The sequence below is a fragment of the Diplodia corticola genome, assembly GCF_001883845.1.
Source record: "Diplodia corticola strain CBS 112549 chromosome Unknown scaffold8, whole genome shotgun sequence".
NCBI lineage: Eukaryota > Fungi > Ascomycota > Dothideomycetes > Botryosphaeriales > Botryosphaeriaceae > Diplodia > Diplodia corticola.
In genome coordinates, this window is record NW_017971487.1 from 389686 (window position 1) to 408865 (window position 19180).

General features: G+C 59.3%; 6 protein-coding genes across 6 annotated transcripts; 4 read left to right on the forward strand and 2 right to left on the reverse strand.

Annotated features, from left to right (window-relative positions):
• Nucleotides 1–441: 441 nt before the first annotated feature.
• Nucleotides 442–1392, reverse strand: BKCO1_8000133 (rta1 domain protein; the record flags this gene model as incomplete). The annotated part of the gene is made up of 2 exons (XM_020279229.1): nt 442–1142; nt 1206–1392. The coding sequence occupies 2 exons, from the start codon at nt 1390–1392 to the stop codon at nt 442–444; spliced, it is 888 nt and encodes a 295-aa protein (XP_020133266.1).
• A 1321-nt stretch (nt 1393–2713) lies between these two features.
• BKCO1_8000134 (c6 zinc finger domain-containing protein) lies at nt 2714–3958 on the forward strand (the record flags this gene model as incomplete). Its single annotated transcript, XM_020279230.1, has 1 exon — nt 2714–3958. One exon carries the CDS (start codon nt 2714–2716, stop codon nt 3956–3958), a length of 1245 nt encoding a protein of 414 aa, XP_020133265.1.
• A 2003-nt stretch (nt 3959–5961) lies between these two features.
• BKCO1_8000135 (stomatin family protein) lies at nt 5962–7102 on the forward strand (the record flags this gene model as incomplete). The annotated part of the gene is made up of 2 exons (XM_020279231.1): nt 5962–6376; nt 6438–7102. 2 exons carry the CDS (start codon nt 5962–5964, stop codon nt 7100–7102), a joined length of 1080 nt encoding a protein of 359 aa, XP_020133264.1.
• Nucleotides 7103–8162: 1060 nt separating this feature from the next.
• BKCO1_8000136 (ap-1 complex subunit beta-1) lies at nt 8163–10774 on the forward strand (the record flags this gene model as incomplete). The annotated part of the gene is made up of 8 exons (XM_020279232.1): nt 8163–8239; nt 8292–8312; nt 8367–8498; nt 8557–9194; nt 9242–9810; nt 9863–10039; nt 10090–10268; nt 10321–10774. 8 exons carry the CDS (start codon nt 8163–8165, stop codon nt 10772–10774), a joined length of 2247 nt encoding a protein of 748 aa, XP_020133263.1.
• Nucleotides 10775–11889: 1115 nt separating this feature from the next.
• On the forward strand, nt 11890–13218 carry BKCO1_8000137 (carnitine acyl carnitine carrier; the record flags this gene model as incomplete). Its single annotated transcript, XM_020279233.1, has 3 exons — nt 11890–12156; nt 12435–12483; nt 12551–13218. 3 exons carry the CDS (start codon nt 11890–11892, stop codon nt 13216–13218), a joined length of 984 nt encoding a protein of 327 aa, XP_020133262.1.
• A 1202-nt stretch (nt 13219–14420) lies between these two features.
• On the reverse strand, nt 14421–17419 carry BKCO1_8000138 (uncharacterized protein; the record flags this gene model as incomplete). The annotated part of the gene is made up of 3 exons (XM_020279234.1): nt 14421–14980; nt 15058–15459; nt 15517–17419. The coding sequence occupies 3 exons, from the start codon at nt 17417–17419 to the stop codon at nt 14421–14423; spliced, it is 2865 nt and encodes a 954-aa protein (XP_020133429.1).
• Between the last annotated feature and the right edge of the window lie 1761 nt (nt 17420–19180).

Genomic DNA, 19180 nt, shown 5'->3' on the forward strand with positions numbered 1-19180 from the left:
CGAGCAAAGCTTACAACAACAAACATCTTCAATCCCACCAGCACAACAATTGGTAAAGGCAATCAACGGGCGGAAAACTTGGTAGCGTCTGAACGGAAATCATGGATGGGAACTGCGAAGGGCAAAGCTTGAGCAAATCAAACACAGATACAAACAGAAATCAAAGGCACTTCTCTCTCACCAATCATTGATCGCTTCAAAGTCAATCAATTTCTTCTTCGTGAAGTGAGCGTGAATGTAAACAAGAACATTGACCATGTGAAAAGCCCCCCAACTCCGTAGTCTTTTTTTACTGGGCATGAACCATCCAGAATCATGGGAACGCCTTAGACAGGTATTTAGGTGTGCGCGCGACCCATGCGGCAGCGGCGGCAGCGGCGGCAGCGGCGGCAGCGTCCTTCCCGCCTCCTTACAAAATCCGACAACTCGTCCCAAAAATCATCAGGCGCTCTCGCCCTCCAGATATCTCTCCCTAACCTCCTCCATGCCGACCTCCCTGCCGTGAGTCTCCTTCAGCATGCGGGTGATCTCGCTCGGGTGGACGACATTGAACAGCACCATGACGGCGAACATGAGGACGGCGTCGAAAATGTACAGAAAGACCTCGTGCTTGAGCAGGTAGCCGGCATTGCCCATGAGGTACTCGATGACCCTGAAGACGCTGCGCACGAAGACGAGGGCGCTGGCGGCCATGAGGACCCCGAAGTGCTTGCGCCAAGGCATGCTGCCGTCGTCAACGGCGCTCTTGGCGGTCGGCTGCCGCGAGATGCGCGAGTAGAAGAGCGAGCCGACGACGATGAAGAAGCCGAAGAAGGCGAGCTGGATGAAAAGGCCCGCGACGATGATCTTCTCGCCCGAGTGCATCGAGGACGCGTTGCCGGCCGACATGATGCCCGCGCCGGCCGCCTGCACGAGAAAGGAGATGACGTCGCCGGTGACGAAGAGTTTGGTCAGCCACTTCTGGCGGATCAGCGAGTGCTGCTCGCCGTCAGTGACGAGGATGATGCGGCCGAGGATCATGTAGATGGAGGCGGCAAACAGGGCGGGGGCGACGAGGAGGAGCAGTGATTGCTGGATAAACGGGCCGAGTTTCCATTGGTCTTGAGAGGAGAGGGCACGGCCAATGTAGCCCACCCATTCAACTGTTCGTGGAGAGTGCGTTAGTGGACAAACCAGCCATGGCCCGATTGGGAAATTGAACGTACAAAAGCCACCAACGATTAGTGGGATGAAGTACCACGTCCGTGTCCGTCCGCATTGCCAGCAGTGCCAGAATGTGGTTATCGCAAAAGCAACGACGAATATGATGGCGGCGGGGAGGCTGGGGTGGTAGCGATAGAGGACGTAGGCATTCGGATCATCGAGAGCCGGGTGGTATCCGGAGCTGGACATGTTTGGATTACGGCCTGCGGGCAGAGAAGGAAGCGAATCTGCTGTGTGGACAAGGAGACACAAGAGACGAGCATATAGCACGGCGGGAGAAGCAGAGAGGAAGAGTTGCGGATTTCAGTCAATGGCATCTCGAAGGCGACTTAAAGGAGAAATTCATCTGCGTAGAAATCAATCGTGCGTAAGCACTCGCAATCATGCAGTGCAGACGGATAGCTCCACTCTCCTTTCGGGAGACAGCCTGGCGTGGTGTAGGCGTATTCGTATGGGCCAGCTGGGCGAATCAGAGGCGGCGCTATGCGAAACCACTTTACGAGATGCACGGGGGTGGGGCTTGGGGCTTGATGGCACGGAGGCCGTTCGCAGCACGGGAGCCATCTGTTGCCCGACAGGATTGCCGAGCAGAGCGAGCGGGACGAGCCCGCTCTGGACGTGCAGATGGCCCAATTAGAGCGGGCGCAGTGCGAGCGGACCTGTACGAGAGACTGGCTGTGCGACGGGATCGCCGAGCATATTGCCTGCGTCTGCGTGTCGACGAGTATAAAGCGCCGCCCTCTCCAGGTCTGCCTCGACGTGATCTCTTGCTCCGCACATGTCGAAAGCTGACGGTACCTACGTGACAGGGGTGTCTTCCTCGCCCTCGATGGCGACTGCGGGCAGTTAGAGCAGGGCGATGGCAGAGATGGCGGAGACGGCGCAGACGGCGCAGACGATTGCGGGGCCGGGTGCGTCTGGTCGCGAGGCCAGGCGGGCTCGGGACGGTCGCGGGCTCGCAACGCTGACGATGGACGGGGTCAGTGGACGGAGCATCTCGGTGGGAATGTTGATCCGGGGAAGGGTTGCTGCCTGTCGTTCCTGCCGGCGGTGCTGGGGACACGAGCTCGCGCCCCACATGGCGATGCGCAAGCCACTGCCCCTTCCTCGCTGCGCCGGGCGACCTTGCGACCGTCTCGCTGCACGCTCCAGCCTCTCGTCGCCATGGCCGATGAACCGCATGCCAACAAGCGCCCGGCCACCAGGCGATCGCACAAGAAAACGCGAACCGGGTGCGTGCAATGCAAGCAGCGCCGCGTGAAAGTATGCCCTGATCCTCTTCTTGCACCGCTCCCGCTCGCACGCAGAATTCCGGCCCTCCCCTGCACCCGCCCGCCCTAGTCCGCCTGTCTGCCGCGAGCACGTACACTTGTCTCCACGTCCCCAGCGTGGGGCGAGCCAAACCCACAAACCACGACCCCAACTCAGCCCTACGCCCTTTCCTATTTGCGGGCCAGCTCCTGACTCGCAAACCACGTCTTCGCTGCATCTGCTTGCTTCTGGAAGAGCTATGCCCTGGCGCGCTGCCCTTGCTAACTCTTGGCAGTGCGACGAACAGAAGCCCACCTGCGGCAACTGCGTCAAGCGGGAGCAGTCATGTAGTCTTCAATTCGTGGTCCCCAATCTGCCCTACAGCCGGCCAGCAGCACAGAAGCCCAGTCTTGCTCCTACTTCGGAAAGCAGCAGCCGCACCCAATCGCCAGTGGCTCTGGCGCCAAACATACAGCCGCATCCACCATCTCCGTCTCCGGCAATCGCAACACCCGCGTCCATCTCGACTCAACCCGCCGGTGCCACCTTCTCTGTCGAGGATATGGAACTCTTGCATCATTACACTGTCTCGACCAGCCTTACCTTCTCCACCCGTTCCGATGTCCTCGAGGTTTACAGATTAGCCGCGCCCGAAATCGCCTTCGCCGACCCGCCTCTCATGAACGGCCTCCTCGCCATATCCGGTCTGCACCGCGCGCACTGTTGCAGCGACATCGAGAAACGCCGGCTCTACAGCACCATTGCGGCCTCACACCAGAACATTGCACTCGGCGCCTTCCGTGAGCGACTATCCAACCTGACCCGCGAGAACTGCCCTGGCGTCTTCCTCTTCTCTGCCTGGCTGACCCTGTATGTGCTCGGCTCCATGCACCGGCTCCAGTCGGCCGACCCTGACGCTGCCTCGGTCATCGACTTCGAGGACCCGTCCGAGTGGATCCGCCTGATGCGCGGCGTGCCGTCGATCCTGCGCCAGAGCGCCGTGTGGAGTTGGATACGCGAGAGCCCGTTGCGGCCCATTCTCGAGCCGGGCCTGGTCACCGACGAGCCCTTGTCCCCAGAGCTGGAACGCCGCTTCGCCACGCTGCGACGCGCGCTGATCGACGAGCCGCTGCCCTCGTCGCCGCAGATGGACGACGAGGAGCGCACGGTGTACGCCGAGTCGCTTGCCATGCTGCAGAAGTATACGGCCTTCATCCTGCGGCCGTCGACGCCCGAGGGCCCGCTGGACCTGGTCGGCACCACGATGATCTGGCCGAACATCGTGCCCGAGCGCTGGGTCGAGTATCTGGGACAACATCGGCCCGGGGCGCTGGTCATGCTGGCGCAGTTCGCGGTGCTCGTGAACAACTTGCGTGGCTTTTGGTGGGCGAAGGGCTGGGGTCAGGGGCTGGTCGTCATTGCGTGGAAGCTGCTCCCGCCCGAATGGAAAAGCTTGGTCGAGGAGCCGGCAGAGAGAGTAGGGTGTACGTTGGGAGCAGTGTAGTCTCGAGAAGTGAGTTGGGACCGAGTTTGGACGGTTCGACAAATGGAGTAATGGTTGATTCTTGTTGGCGCACAATCGCGTTTGCGGTACCTTGGTTGCTTCAGCAGCGAATAGAGCGGGACAGCGGACGGGCGCATCACGGGTTGAAGGGGTTCTATTTGGACCGAGGAGCACGTCCATGGTAATACCTTTTTTTTTTAGACCGAAAGGGGGACTTGATTCGGCGTGAAGGGGGATATGATAATTTTCCATGGAGACAGCCGCAGAAGGTTGTCAATCGACCAAGCGGGAAGGGTGTGTGAGTGCGTAGCAAGGTACATGCTATGCCATGGCTAGAAGATGCACACGGTGATCAAGCTGATGGCGCCCATGAAACGCGGGCTTTCTTCTCCTACCAAGGCTCCTACTTCTGAGAAGAACCCCAGCGTGCGTTGACCTAGCACGGCCATTAGGCGAACTGTCATGATGAATGCGCATGCTGCCGGTAGGCGGTCGGGGTCCTTTGTCAATGCGTTGGGATTCTGGTCACACAGCACGTGGATGAGAGCCTTCGGTCTCGCTTCTATCGGTGAGTTGTTTTCAGGCAGTGCAAGCGGGTAGACATAGCCACCACTTGGGGCAAAATCCCGCAACCCTAGGTAATGCCGAGCGGAATCATGCATCAGCTGGCTGACAGAAAGGCGGGGCGAGCGTGCAACCCTGCTTCATGAAGTAAATTGTTGACTGAGGCCATAGAGATCTCTCTGTGATGGAGAGCCGGCGGCGGGCGGCACTCGGAAATCAGTGCCGCCCGATCTGGGTAGAGCCCGAAATGCTTAGACGACGGCAAGGCTTGCATGCTAAGAACGGCCCCCACGATCTCATCAAGCGGTCGGATTGGCCTGCGGTGAGATGAGGTGGGCCTGGAGAAGAAGCGGAAGCCTTCTTCAGCCCTGTGGATACACAGCCTCTTCCTTTCAGGTGCCGATCCACCCTCGGCACTCGCTCACTCGCTCTCAGCGCTTTACGTACAAAGCCATGCCAGCAAAGGGAGGGGAGGGCACGTGCGGCCAACACAGCGGAACTGCGCCCTGTCCCTGTTGTTTCCGCGCCGTGGAGTCGTCGGCTTGGCGCATCCTTTGATGTATATTTGGAAGCATTACGGGGACTTTTGCGTCACCGCCCGGCCGAAGCGTGCAAAGTCTGCTCCTGGGTAGCGACAGTCAGCCTGTAAAGTCGAACATGTCCCGAGCGGCGCCATCTTTCGCGATGCTGCGGTGGGATGCGATATCGTAGCAGAGGCGAATGGCGGTGGCGGCTCATGCATGACTGCGATGGACCCGTGACTTTCGAAGGATCATTGTGCGCTGCCTGGGACAAGGCGTCTCCCGCCCGCGCTGCCGGCTTTGCCGACTGCCAGTGCTTGCATTCCGCCCGCTGATGTCATTGAGCGGAGGATGCCCAGCCTGGGCGGAGGACACGATGTTGTTTTGATTGTCTGCGTCCGGTCCGTCGGGCCAGCGTTTCCCAGCAACAAGGCGCGCAGCGGACGGCGTGCGACACCGCCCTGCTGCCGGATCCTTCTACGCCTGGAAACGAGCCAAAGGAAGCGGCGCGTGTGCACGTACTCGGCAGGCGGCGTTGGAGGTCGGAGGGGTTGAGCAGCGCAGTCGCGGACGAGGATTGGGCTCGGTGGGTTTGCACAGCCCCGGTTAGGTACTTGCCTAGGAGGTGTGGTCGACAAGCTTCGCATTGACCCCCATCCGGGTTAGCGCAACCATGTGGTGAGCTCACCTCCGCATCCTTCGTGCAAGGCGCCCTTGGGCCTGCATCCATCCGCGGCCGCGCTAGTTATATATCACCTGCCACTCGCACAGCTCTTTGTTCCATCCTCCCACTTCTCACACCTTCATATCCGGCCATCTGTAACACCGGCAGCCGCAACAAATACCCGCGTCTCAGCAGCCACCAAGCTTCCCCGCCCGCTCTCTCCACCTTCGCATCGTCAACTCGCCAACCTCGCAATGGACACCTCTGCTGCTCCGCGCACCAACGGCAAGGCGCCGTTCTCCGAAAGCGGCGCCAGCTCTACCAGGCGCGCTCGCGACAACAGCGACGAGCCCATTGTCAAGGTCCAGCCTCCGCGTCGCGAGGACCTTCAACCCAGCTATGCCCAGGTCCTCAAGCCCGACACCGAAGACTCTGCCGCCCACGGCTGGTATGGTGCTATGATCAACGCCCTGGGCTCTTGCATCGGTACTCTTGGAGCCATTCCCTGCTGTCTCTGCTGCCCCAATCCCTACAAGCCTGTCAGCCAGGGCAATGTCGGCCTGGTTACCAAGTTCGGCCGCTTCGCTCGCGCAGTCGACCCTGGTCTCGTCAAGGTGAACCCGCTCAGTGAGAACCTGATTCAGGTTGATGTCAAGATCCAGATAGTCGGTAAGTGACGAAAACGTTCCCTTTCTTGCCCGGAAAATTGTTCCTGACGCGCCTGAATCAGAGGTCCCCAAGCAGGTCTGCATGACCAAGGACAATGTGTCGCTCTATCTCACCTCAGTCATCTACTACCGCATTACGTCGCCGCACAAGGCTGCCTTCGGTATCGCCAACATCCGCCAGGCCCTTGTCGAGCGCACTCAGACTACCCTTCGCCACGTCATTGGCGCTCGCGTGCTCCAGGATGTCATCGAGCGCCGTGAGGAGATTGCTGCCTCGATCCGCGAGATCATCGAGGACACGTCGACCTCGTGGGGCGTCGAAGTCGAAAGCATGCTCATCAAGGACATCATCTTCAGCCAAGAGCTCCAGGACTCTCTGTCCATGGCCGCCCAGAGCAAGCGTACCGGAGAGGCCAAGGTCATTGCTGCACGCGCCGAAGTCGAATCCGCCAAGCTCATGCGCCAGGCCGCCGATATCCTGTCCAGCGCACCTGCCATGCAGATCCGCTACCTCGAGGCCATGCAGGCAATGGCCAAGACGGCGAACAGCAAGGTCATCTTCTTGCCTGCTACGAACCAGACGGTCCAGTCGCAGCTTGCCCAGGCCGACGCCGTTGGCGAAGGCCCCAGCAGGTACCGCGACGAAGGCGGTGCCGACTTCGGCTACGGCACTCACGACACTAGCTTTAACAAAGCCCTCCAGGCCGGCCAGGTCGAAAGCATCTAAATCGCCGCGTTATCGGTGATGCACAACGAGTCGTTGTGAATTTGTACGATGCATGAAGAACGAATTGCTACGATTACCCCATTTGTTTCATTTTAGTATAATTATGCCGTAACGGAGGGCATGGAAGTTGACCACGGAGGAAGCAGGACGTGGAATTTGCGCTTGTTTTGATACCCCAAAAGGATACCCGCGTTGTCATTCGCTCAACCCCGACAAGGACTCGCTGTATGTACTTTCAAGAAGTGTTTAATCGATTTTGCAAAGAGAGTACCATCTACGTCCACAAATTTAAATTCGACTGGTGACTCCAAGTGCTGGGATTGCTATGTGCCGAACACGATCAGGTGCAGGTTTTGCCGGCGGTCATGCGCTGGGCGACCAGGCTGAAGACGGCGACGGAAGACATGAACAGCACCAGGTTGTAGAACTTTGGCATGGTCAGAAGGCGCAATGCTTAGTCAGAAGGAAAGCATACGGCATTGCGGGAATATGCACTCTCTTCGGCCTCGCTGCGGGCCTCGACAAAGAGGCGGCGGAGGTTTGGTAGATTCGAGGTCTGGGAGCCGAGTCAGTGTGGGCAGCGCAGTGAGAGGCAGATTGCGAGCGAACCATGTCAAGAACGTGGCCTGCGTGACCGTGAGAGTCGAGGACGCAGAGGCGGGGCGGAGGAGGCAGATTGCATGGATGCGGTGGGGATTGACACCTTGGGCGGCTTGGCACGGGATAAGCTTGGGTGGTTGCGTAGGTAGCATCATTAGCCCTGGGCGGGCGCTAAGTCAGCCCTTTACTTCTATGCCAGAAGCCAGAACACCGCATCCGCCTCGAGCTCTCCGCGACACCACGCCCGAGCACCCTCACCGCCCACCACCACCACTGCAACCCGCGGGCTCGTCGCTGCACCCTCCTGAGCTCTCCGCCCCCGCTGCCAATCGCCCGCGCAATCCTTCCGCCACCGTTCGCCCACCCCCGTTGCTGCGGCGTCAGGCTCCGAAATAATACCAGCACATCGGTGCATGAGGGGCACGACTGCAGTCGTCACCTCTGCAACTGAACAGTAGAGATGGCGGTCAACCGAATCCGCGGCGCCTTCGCCGTCCCCCGCAAGGGCGAAACCTTTGAGCTGCGTGCCGGCCTTGTGTGAGTGTGCCATCCACGCGCGTGTCATGTTAGGCGCTGACTGTGGAGCTAGATCGCAATATGCCTACGAACGGTACGCTTCCGCCCACCGCCGTGCTGACCATGCCCCGTACTGAGAAGAGCGCAGCAAGGAAGCGATCCAGAAAACCATCATGTCCATGACCCTGGGCAAGGACGTGTCCGCCTTGTTCCCCGACGTCCTGAAGAACATCGCCACGGCCGATCTCGACCAAAAGAAGCTTGTGTACCTGTACCTCATGTGCGTTGCGTCCTCGCTCCCCCGGCCCCTTCCATAATCTGACCGCTGCGGCGTGCAGGAACTATGCGAAATCACACCCCGACCTCTGCATTCTCGCCGTCAACACCTTCGTCCAGGATTCCGAGGACCCCAACCCCTTGGTCCGCGCCCTTGCCATACGGACAATGGGCTGCATTCGCGTCGACAAGATGGTGGATTACATGGAGGAGCCACTGAGGAAGACGCTGCGCGATGAATCTCCCTACGTCCGCAAGACCGCCGTCATTTGCGTCGCGAAGCTGTTCGATCTCAACCCCACCATGTGCGTCGAGAACGGTTTCTTGGAAATCCTGCAGGAGCTCATTGGCGACCCCAACCCCATGGTCGTCGCCAACTCCGTTACCGCTCTGGTTGAGATCCACGAGTCCGCCCCCGACATGAACGTTTTCGACATCACACCTCAGAGATTAAAGAAGATGTTGATGGCTCTGAACGAGTGCACCGAGTGGGGTCGAGTCACCATTCTGACTGCTCTGGCTGACTACAAGGCCTCGGACGTCAAGGAGGCCGAGCACATTTGTGAGAGAGTGTCGCCGCAATTCCAGCATGTCAACCCTAGTGTTGTTCTTGCCGCGGTTAAGGTCGTTTTCTTGCACATGAAGTTCATTGGTCCCGAGCTTGCCAAGTCCTACCTGAAGAAGATGGCCCCTCCGCTTGGTGAGTGCTGTATCTGTCTTGCTGCTGGCTCTGGCTAATTGGCCTAGTGACCCTTGTGTCCTCTGCGCCCGAGGTCCAATACGTCGCCCTTCGCAACATCGATCTCCTTCTCCAGAAGCAGCCCGACGTCCTCAGCAAAGAGATGCGTGTCTTCTTCTGCAAGTACAATGACCCCCCGTACCTCAAGCTGGAGAAGCTGGAGATCATGGTGCGGATAGCCAATGACCGGAATGTCGACCAATTGCTTCAGGAGTTGAAGGAATATGCCACTGAAGTAGACATGGATTTCGCCAGGCGGGCTGTCAAGGCCATTGGCCAGGTCGCCATCAAGATCGAGACCGCCACAGAGAACTGCGTCAACACCCTCCTTGATCTTATCAACACCAAGGTTAACTACGTTGTGCAAGAAGCAGTGGTTGTGGTCAAGGACATCTTCCGAAAATACCCCGGATACGAGGGTATAATACCTACACTCTGCCAGTGCATTGATGAGTTGGACGAGCCTATCGCCCGAGGCGCTCTCATCTGGATCGTCGGTGAATATGCGGAAAAGATCAACAATGCAGGAGAAATCCTCGCAGGCTTTGTGGATGGATTCAGTGAAGAATTCACCCAGGTACGACTTCCCATCAACCTTGTACAAACCCTTCTAACCCCCCTCTGCGCAGACTCAGCTGCAAATCCTCACAGCCGTCGTCAAGCTCTTCTTGAAGAAGCCTGATCAGTCGCAAGGTCTGGTTCAGAAGGTTCTTCAGTCAGCAACTGCAGAATGCGACAACCCCGATGTCAGGGACCGCGCCTACGTTTACTGGAGGTTGCTGTCGAGTGATCCGCAGACCACCAAGGTAAGTCCTGGCCAACCCTTGGAGCGGTTGCCGGTTCTAACGAGAAGCAGAGCGTCGTCCTTTCAGAAAAGCCTCCGATCACTACGACCATTCCCTCATTACCTCCGGCATTGTTGGATCAGCTTATTCTCGAGCTCTCGACGCTGGCGTCGGTATACCACAAGCTACCCGAGTCGTTCCTTGGCCAGGGCCGGTTCGGCGCCGAGGCCATGCAGAAGGCCGCTATTGAGTATGTTGTCGTCCGCAGAGAATGCAAGTGGATTGGTGCTAACAGGGCCCAGGGAACAACGCCAGCTTGCGCGCGAAAACCCGATTGCTGCTGCGGCGGCGGCCGCAGCAGTGTCAGGCAACTCTGGTCCGCCGCCCAGCAACGTCGAGAACCTGCTCGACATCGACTTCGACGGTGCGGCTCCGGCATCGATGCAGAGCCAGCCGCCTTCAGGATCGTCTGGTCTGGAGGGGCTGGCAGGAACACCGCAGCGGGTGGCATCGCCGACTTCAGCAGGGCCCGGGCCAACCAACAATATGGACGATCTCATGGGCCTGTTTGGCAGCGGTGGAGCGGCGGCGGCAGCACCTGCCAGCGCAGGTACCCCCGGCCCGAGTGGATCAAACGACATGATGAACGGCTTTGCGGCCATGGACCTGGGCGGAGGAAGCCAGCCTCCGCCGGCACAGCAGCAGACGGGCCAGCAACAGCAAAAATCGAGCAACGACCTGTTGGATCTGATCTGACGAGATTAAGTTGGAAGAGCCAAGGAGGCAGGCGGAGCGGAAGACGGGCATCAAGCCGGGGCCCCACAGTGGGCAGGCGGGGCGGGGCGCACGAATGGAGCTCGGTCAGCTGGTGTGGGGTGGCATCGGGCACTGCTACGTGCGTATGACACGGAGGGGATGATGAAGCCACGGGGCACACAGTAGATGGAAGCATGCAAGTAGCACGAAGACCCATAGACAAAAGTCGACGGCCATGGGGCAGGTTTAATGAAGTACGTATATCAAAGGATGCTTTCGTCCGAAGAAGGTCCTCTGGCAGAGGGCGGAGAGCAGAGGGCGGCCAATGACGTGTGGCCGACGGGGGCAAGGCCGGGCTTTCGGCTTCGGCGATGGTCGAGCCTCGGCAACTTTCACATGCCCGCGGCCTCGACGAGCAGTGGCTGACGCGCGGGCGGATGCAGCCAGCGCCGCCGGCCCAGCGAGGAGCCGCAACAACTTTTTGAAGTCTGGGAATCGAGGGGCCGAAGCTCATATATTGCTCTCGTCCGCTTTCCCTGCCAAAGCCCTCTTCTCCCTCGCTCTACTCTCGCCGCGCGCATACCGGGCTCCCCTCCACCACCTTTTCTCCACTCGCCGTCCGAGCTCAAGCTCTACCCACCGCGTCGTGTGCTCCTCCACCCCGCGGCTCTCCTTCTTTCACCCCTCCTATTCTCCCGGCGCCCCGTATTACGCGCCCCTTTGTTGTCCAACGCCGTGAGAATACTACACGTAGTATTTCGCTTGCTCCCGTCACGCGCGCCGCCCAGGCATTTGAACCCCCAATCCCCCCACGTGGTGCACCCTCGACGCGCCTCATCATCCGTCTTGCTGAAAGAGGGAAGCCCGGCGCCTTTCGTCCGATTCGACAGCGGACGCCCGCCTCACACGCGCACGCGAACAACACCCGCGGGGCTCTCCGCTTCACAACAACTCCAAAAAGCCGCTCGACTTCCTCAAGCGCACGGCACGCACGCACGCGCACCCCTTTGTCCCCGCTCACCTCTGCTGCGCCCACACCACCCAGGACACAAGTCCCAGACAAGCACGGGGATCGCCTGTTGTAACACACACATACGCAATACACAATACACACAATGCCGGCAGAGAAGACCCTGGACGCGGCGGCGGCGGCGGCGCTGCCGAGCAAGGAGGAGCTGAAGCACGACGTGGCCGAGGCGACCAAGTCGTCGCTGCAGAGCCTGCGCGCGCTGGCGGCGGGCGGCGTGGGCGGCGTGTGCGCCGTCGTCGTCGGCCACCCCTTCGACCTGGTCAAGGTGCGCCTGCAGACGGCCGAGAAGGGCGTGTACTCCGGCGCCATGGACGTCGTGAGGCGGACCATCGCGAGGGAGGGCTTGGCGAGGGTGAGTTTTTTTTTTCCAATCTTCTTTTTCTTGCTCTTGTTTTTTTTTTTTTGCGCGGATGGGTCTTCTGGGGAGTGGGTGAGGTCCCGGGTGTGGGGGTGGGATTGCGGGGGGAGAGGAATGAAGTCGGTCGGGCCTCTTGATGTTTGTGAAGAGGAGGGGTCGTCGCCTGCTGCTGCAAGATTCAATCGCTGCTGTTGTGTCGTGCGACGGGAACCTGCAGCCCGCCTCGCGTTCCCTGCATGGAGAAAGCTCGAGACTAACGTGCGTCCACGCAGGGTCTCTACGCTGGTGTTTCTGCGCCTTTGGTTGGCGTGACGCCCATGTGTAAGTTCTCTCCGCTGTCCCCCCCGCCTGCGATCTGATCCACACTGACTCCATACTCGCCGTTCAGTCGCCGTCTCCTTCTGGGGCTACGATGTCGGCAAGCAGCTCGTCTCCTCCGTGTCCACCGTCAACAACAACCAGTTCACCGTCGGACAGACCTCCGCCGCCGGCTTCTTCAGCGCCATCCCCATGACGCTGATCACCGCGCCCTTCGAGCGCGTCAAGGTGCTCCTCCAGATCCAGGGCCAGAAGCAGCTGGCCCCGGGCGAGAAGCCCAAGTACAGCGGCGGCGTCGACGTGGTGCGCCAGCTGTACGCCGAGGGCGGCATCCGCAGCGTCTTCCGCGGCTCGGCCATGACGCTGGCCCGCGACGGGCCCGGCTCCGCCGCCTACTTCGCCACCTACGAGATCATCAAGCGCCGGCTCACGCCAAAGAAGGCCGACGGCTCCCCGGGCGAGCTGTCGCTCACGGCCGTCATGGCCGCCGGCGGCGCCGCCGGCGTCGCCATGTGGATCCCCGTCTTCCCCGTCGACACCATCAAGAGCCGGCTGCAGAGCGCCGACGGCAACCCCACCATCCGCGGCACCGTCCGCGACATATACGTCCGCGGCGGCGGCTTCAAGGCCTTCTTCCCCGGCTTGGGCCCCGCCATGGCCAGGGCTGTGCCCGCCAATGCCGCCACCTTCTTGGGCGTCGAGCTGGCCCAGAAGGCCATGACGAAGTTCTTCGACTAGAGGTTGTCCCTCTGCGATATCCGTTGTTGCTGGAGCTTGTTCGTTTCGCATGGCGTGCCATGCTGTGCGTGTTCGAGTAAAGAAGGAGAAAGGGAATGTGGCCATGTTTGATGTTGGAACGGCTTGTCTGAAATGATGTTGAAATGACAAACTCAAAGGAGGCTGATTGCTTTGCATTGGTTTTTTTTTTCCTACTCTCCGTTGCGGAGATGAGAGGGGGACGGCGTCGTCGTTTTCTTAAAATCTTCAAACGCATCGTCATGGTCGTGTTTTATGGAAAAGGGGTGGCGAGCGTGCATGCATCACTGGGCTGGCTGTTTGCTCTTGTTCTTCTTCCCTTTCTCCCCCCCTCCATTCTTGAGATCACCTAGAGCTTTCAGTTTCAGCGTTCCCTGCACGGCCGTTCACGTACAGAAAATTTTCGTAGAAGAATTATGTGAGTTCACACTTAACCAATCAACTCTCGATACAAGCACACACGTGTTATGGGTATACATATGGGCAACAACATCACAGCAAGCTGCTGAAGGTTTGACCTATTCAAAGCCTCGAGCAGGAGGCTGTGTTATTCGTACGTGAGCATTTGAAGCAGGTATCCAGACGTAGGTGCGAATGTCGAAACTGCATAAATAAATTCAAATATCTGGTTCCACTACACGCCTAAGTGTGGTGCAGCATTTAAGACAAATGTAGATGGGTTTGCGTATCTCGCAACCCGCTGTGATACGAGAGATTCTGGTAAGAAGTCTTCGTTGAGGTTCATGTGAATTCGTGATACCATTACTGTCTTTCGGCTTTTCGTATTTTCATGATGGTCATGAGCTCATTGAGAAATAAAAGATGTTCTTTTTTCAAAAAGGGAAAAAAAAGGAACTCAGGAAAAGAATAGATACATGAGACACAGGAACCCAAAAGAAGTACAACCAACGTCCAATCTTTGCCTAAAACAGAAATCTTTAAACGGGAGAGGCATTAAAAATGGATAGCATCAACGCGGTGGCAAGCCAACTGGATCATGGGTTTTGTGATGACTGAACAAGCCGAGTCGCAACCAAGGAAATTCGTTGATAGTCATCGTCAGTCGTCAGCATCTATCAAACAGCAAAGTGAAACAAGAATGAAGAAGGGAAAAACAGGTATCATTCCAAAGCTTGTTCCTCAAAAGCGGGAGAAAAGACAAAACGCCTGCGCGCAATGCCCGCCTACCGCCCTCTTCCACCACTCCGACTCCCGCCTGCGCCGCCAGCACCTATCAGGTCGCCCGTGAGCTTTTGGAACATCTTTCCTGCCGAGCTACCTCCGGTCAGGATGTCTTCTAGCGTGACAGCAAGTGGATCTTCACCACGCTGCGGTAAGGGCCGACCATTAGGGTCGAAGCGCCGTGGAAGTTCGATTGTCTCGCTGGAAGAGATGGAAGAAGGTGAATCCGAACCGTTACGGGAGTCTGGGTGGGAAGGGTTGCGGGAGCGTCTATGCGAGCGTGGGCGGCCATCTTCGTGCAGGTCATGGTCATCGATATCGTGGTCATTAAATTCATCATGCTGGCGTGTACGCGATGATCTAATTTGCCGCCGGTCTCGCGAGGAGTCGTCATCGGAATCCACGATCTCATATTCGTCGTCATCATCATCGATTTTGCGGGGGCGTTCGCGTGTCAGCTCCGGTGAGGGTACGGGGGTTGGTAAATCGAATTGAACAGTTTTCTCGGACTTTTGCGGTTTTTGTTGCGATGCTTCACTTGTCGCTCCGGTCCTTAAACTAGCTGTAGACAAATGTATTAGCATCTTCCAAGCCTTTGGCTGTCCAACAGTTCAATGCATCAATGAACGGCGGACCCACCAAGATACGGTTCCTCAACCACCGACGGAGCGGACGGAGCACTCACATTGTCATCTCCGCGAGGGTGACCCCGGTCTTCGTAGTACTCAGGCTGCGGCTCTCGAGGTGGTGGCGGGAAGTATGGTGCTTGTTGATGGGGGTAAGGCGCTTGCGTAGGACCGGGGTTGGGGCCGTAGTCGGCTGGATTATACGCAGCAGGACCGCCGAAAGGCGCCGGTTCGTAAGGGCCCTGCTGCATCGCTGGATCGTACCCTTGCGGAGGCGGAGGGAACTGATTGCTTTCCGGGAAGTAACGTCCGTTCTCAGGTGGATATGCACCGGGAGGATAGGGCTCGGCAGGGTAAGCGCCCGGTGGAGGGGGGCTGTAGGCCTCCTCGCTGAATGGACGTTCCTCCTCATTACCTGAAGGACCTGTTAATCGATGTTTGTTCACTGGTTAAACATTCGCGCTTGACTTACGCTTCCTCTCCTTCTTGTCCGCCTTTTTGCGCTCTCGTCTCTTAGCAGCCTCATGAGCTGCAACACCAGCGACACCAGCAAGTGCTGCTGCCTCAGCGACTGCCCGGGAACGGCTCCTGCTCCTACTACGGCTAGACCGGTGTCGACGCCTTCGCCCATCAGACTCTGAATCAGAGTCGGCTGGGCGGCGTCGACCACGATAATCAGCCGGATCGTCGGGATCGTATCCTGCGCTCCCAGAGCGGCGATGGCGTCCACTCGCACTGGGCTCGACGTAGATGGGATCACCACCGTATACTACAAGAGCTGGGTCACTTGCGGATGCCCGCCGAGATCGTGAGGGTACCGACCTGGATCGAGATCTTGACTTTGACCTTGACCTTGACCTTGACCGTGACTTTGACCGTGCCTTGCGTTCTTTCTTGCCCTCTTTCTTGCCCGCGTTCTTTTCGTAGAGACCAGCAAGCGCTGCTCCACCAAGGCCAGCGGCAGCGATGGGTGCGCCAGTCCTCAATCGGCTACGGCTGCGTGATTGTTTGCCGCGTCTGCTCCGAGATCTGCTGCGAGCTCGTTCGACGAGGCCTGCTACAGCGGCGCTAGCAAGCCCGGCCTGGGCTATGCGTCTGTTTTTGTGTTCCGGATCGCGGGATTTGCTCTTCGACCTAGACCGCGATGGAGATGGACTGAACTCGTCACCGCTTGCCCCGCTGACTGAGTGGCGGCGCCTCCTGGAGCGGCTCCTCCGCTCAATCACATTGGCACTGGGATTTCCCTTCTGGCCACGACCAGCAGCATATGCGAGTGCACCTACTGCGGCAAGGGCGGCCACACCCGCCACCTTGCGTCCTCGTGAATGGGATCTGTCGCGCCTGTGATGGTGATGGTGATGATGACGGCTTTCGGATCGGGAGCGTGACCTGAACTCTCTCCGAGCGCGCGAGAGAGCTTCTGCACCAACAGCACCAAGGGCACCATAGCCAAGACTCTGTCGAACTCCATGACCAGGATCCTCGCCCTTTTGCCTGCGCTGGTGACGAATCAGCTGGGCGGCGCCGACACCGGCAACGATTCCCTCGGCCAGGTGGCGACGATGGTGTGGGCTGCGGTCACGGAACTCCTCGTCCCGGGTACGTCGAATATACTCGTATTCGTCATCGCTGTGCCAGTCGTGCTCGCCATGTCGCGCGCGACTGCGTTCGCGCTCGTAGTAGTCGTCTTCCTCCCAACCACGGCCGTGGTCAATTTCGCGGACCCTTCGCTCGTAATAGTAGTCGTCCTCGCGGGGATCTGGACGCTTGGCCACCTGACGATCATCTACCTCGGAGCGCTCGATGAACTCGTATTGGGGCTCCTCCCTTCTCAGAATGATTTGCTGCCTGACGGGAGCTTCCTGAACAATGATGGGCTGCGGGTTGGACTGCCTGATGACGATGGGCTGCGGCGGGGGGTCTGGGCGAGAGAAGAACTCGGTAGACTTGGAGTATTTCTCCAAGGCGTACGGCTCGTTGGGCTCCTCGTCGATTTCGCGTTCAATGGTGTACTGGCGGACGCGAGGGGGCGACGGCGAGTGTTCGATGACGTCGCGCTTTATGCGATACTCATGCACGTCGTGGCGGGGCGAGGCGGGGCGGTCGACCTCGCGCTCGATGTAGCGATATTCGTGGATGTCGCGGCCGGAGGCGCGGTCAGAGTCCCGGTCGACGACATAGCGCTGGCGCACAATGGGCGGATCGGCGTCGCGCTCGCGGGTGACGATGCGGGTTTCCTCGTAGTGATCGTCGCCGTAGGGCTTGTCGTCGGCGACGCGGTAGCGGCGGATGACGGAGGAAGGGGCCTTGCGAGAGGCGTGCGACTGGAGGTCCCAGTCGCGCTCGCGGGTGGTCTCTTTGTAGATGACGGACATCTGGGGCAGCTCGCGGGGAGAGGCCGCGGGGAGAGGCGGCAGCGTGCGTGCAGTGCGTAGCGAGTCGTGCAACGGGTGCGTGCAGCGGATATTTACCAGCAGCAGTTGTTGTCGGTGGTTCGCGATCGGCGGCTAGCGGCGCAACGCACCTGTGCACCGGACAATTCGAACGACTGAAGACTGGGTCGGCTGGCGGGCGGGCGGGCGAGTTGGGCTCGGGGCGGGAAGGCTGCGAGGGTGGCGGGTCGTGGGGCGGATGACGGAGCGCTGGGCTCACGGGCTCACGGGCTGGACGACTGCCGATCGCGCGTGGTGGGCCTCGGCACGCGCGCGTGATTGACGGGGCCCGCGGATGGCAACCAAGCTTTGGCTGGGGAATGGAAAAGGAGCAGCGAGGAGCAGCGAAGGAAGAAAAGAGGTCAGGAGAGCGAGCGGCTGCACATTCAACTCGGCGGGTGGCTGGCTTGGGCAGCTCGAGGTGCAGCTTCCAAGTTCTACCGCCTTCTGCTCAAGGGCCGGGGTTCGGGCTCGACCGCACGGAAAATGACGTAGCGGCTGGTAGGGCGTCGACCTGTTGCGACTGCGCAGGCGCCGCCCGCCATGATATGCCCTCCAACCCAACCCTCGACCTGTCCGCGTGCCATCAGCGGCACCTCCAGGATGCCTTGTCGGCCCCGTGCCGCTTCTGCGCCCGCTTCTGCGCCCGCTGCGTGTCAGCCCGCCTTCTGCCATCTGTCCACTCCCCCGGCGCAGCCAACGCCACGCCGCGTTGCAGTGTCCCTCCCGGCCCGCTCTCTGTTGCCTGCACACCTCCGCTCGTCGTGCTGCGCTTGGCTGGGTGTGGCGCCGCTATTTAAGAGAGCAAACCTCCGGCATAGCCCCTCTGACGGTGAGCGCTCCCCGACCTTCATCCTGTTGGGGGCCGTGGCTGCAAACTCCTACAGAGCGTACTTAACTCGGGCGGCCGCAAGCAGCGGTTGGGCTCTTGCTGCCTAGCAGACCGGTAGGAATTTGCGCCCACTGTGTGCACACAGCCCAGGCGGCAACGAGCACTGTGCCCGTGTTTGGCTGACCGAAACACGATGCCTATGCCGCGGGCACACCGGGATTCCATGCTAAGCAGTTTCAGCAATGAGACGGCGGGCCGCGTTGGGCAGATCACGGTTGCCCCGCATACCTCTCCAAAACACCGACTCATCTTGCTTCACACCCAATAGCCCGGTAAACTGACCTGCAGCGGTCTGCAGCAAAAGTTTGTCTTAGGCCGCCCGAATGCCTGTATTGGGTTCTCTCACATGCTCACTACTGTGGAGACCCAGAAAGACGTGGCGTTGTGCTTGCGTCTTACGCATGGACCTTTGGGATCCAGTCTCCCAGAGCGCCCTCAACCCCTCCACCGTCTTTTCGTCCACTAGAAACCATCTGTCTCGCGTCAGCGGCTTCTGCGTCATGCACATCCGTCTGCCTTCCTCGCTGCTTGCACCTTTCAACCACCGGTGACAAATGCACGTCTCACTTTGTCGTGCTGTAGCGCGGCATCTGCAAACCATTGGTGGAGAGTACCTGGTTCTGTGCAAACAGAGACGCACTCGAGCTACGTATTAACAAGATTAGACAGGGGTAGTAGGCTTTGGTGGAGTAAGGCCCCGGCTATCCCTTATCTGCACGAAAAGTTTGCAACCCATCGGTAGCTCATATCGTATTGTCCGAACTACTACCAAAGAGTTCGTGTCATGGTCGGACGCTAGGGATTCCATCAAA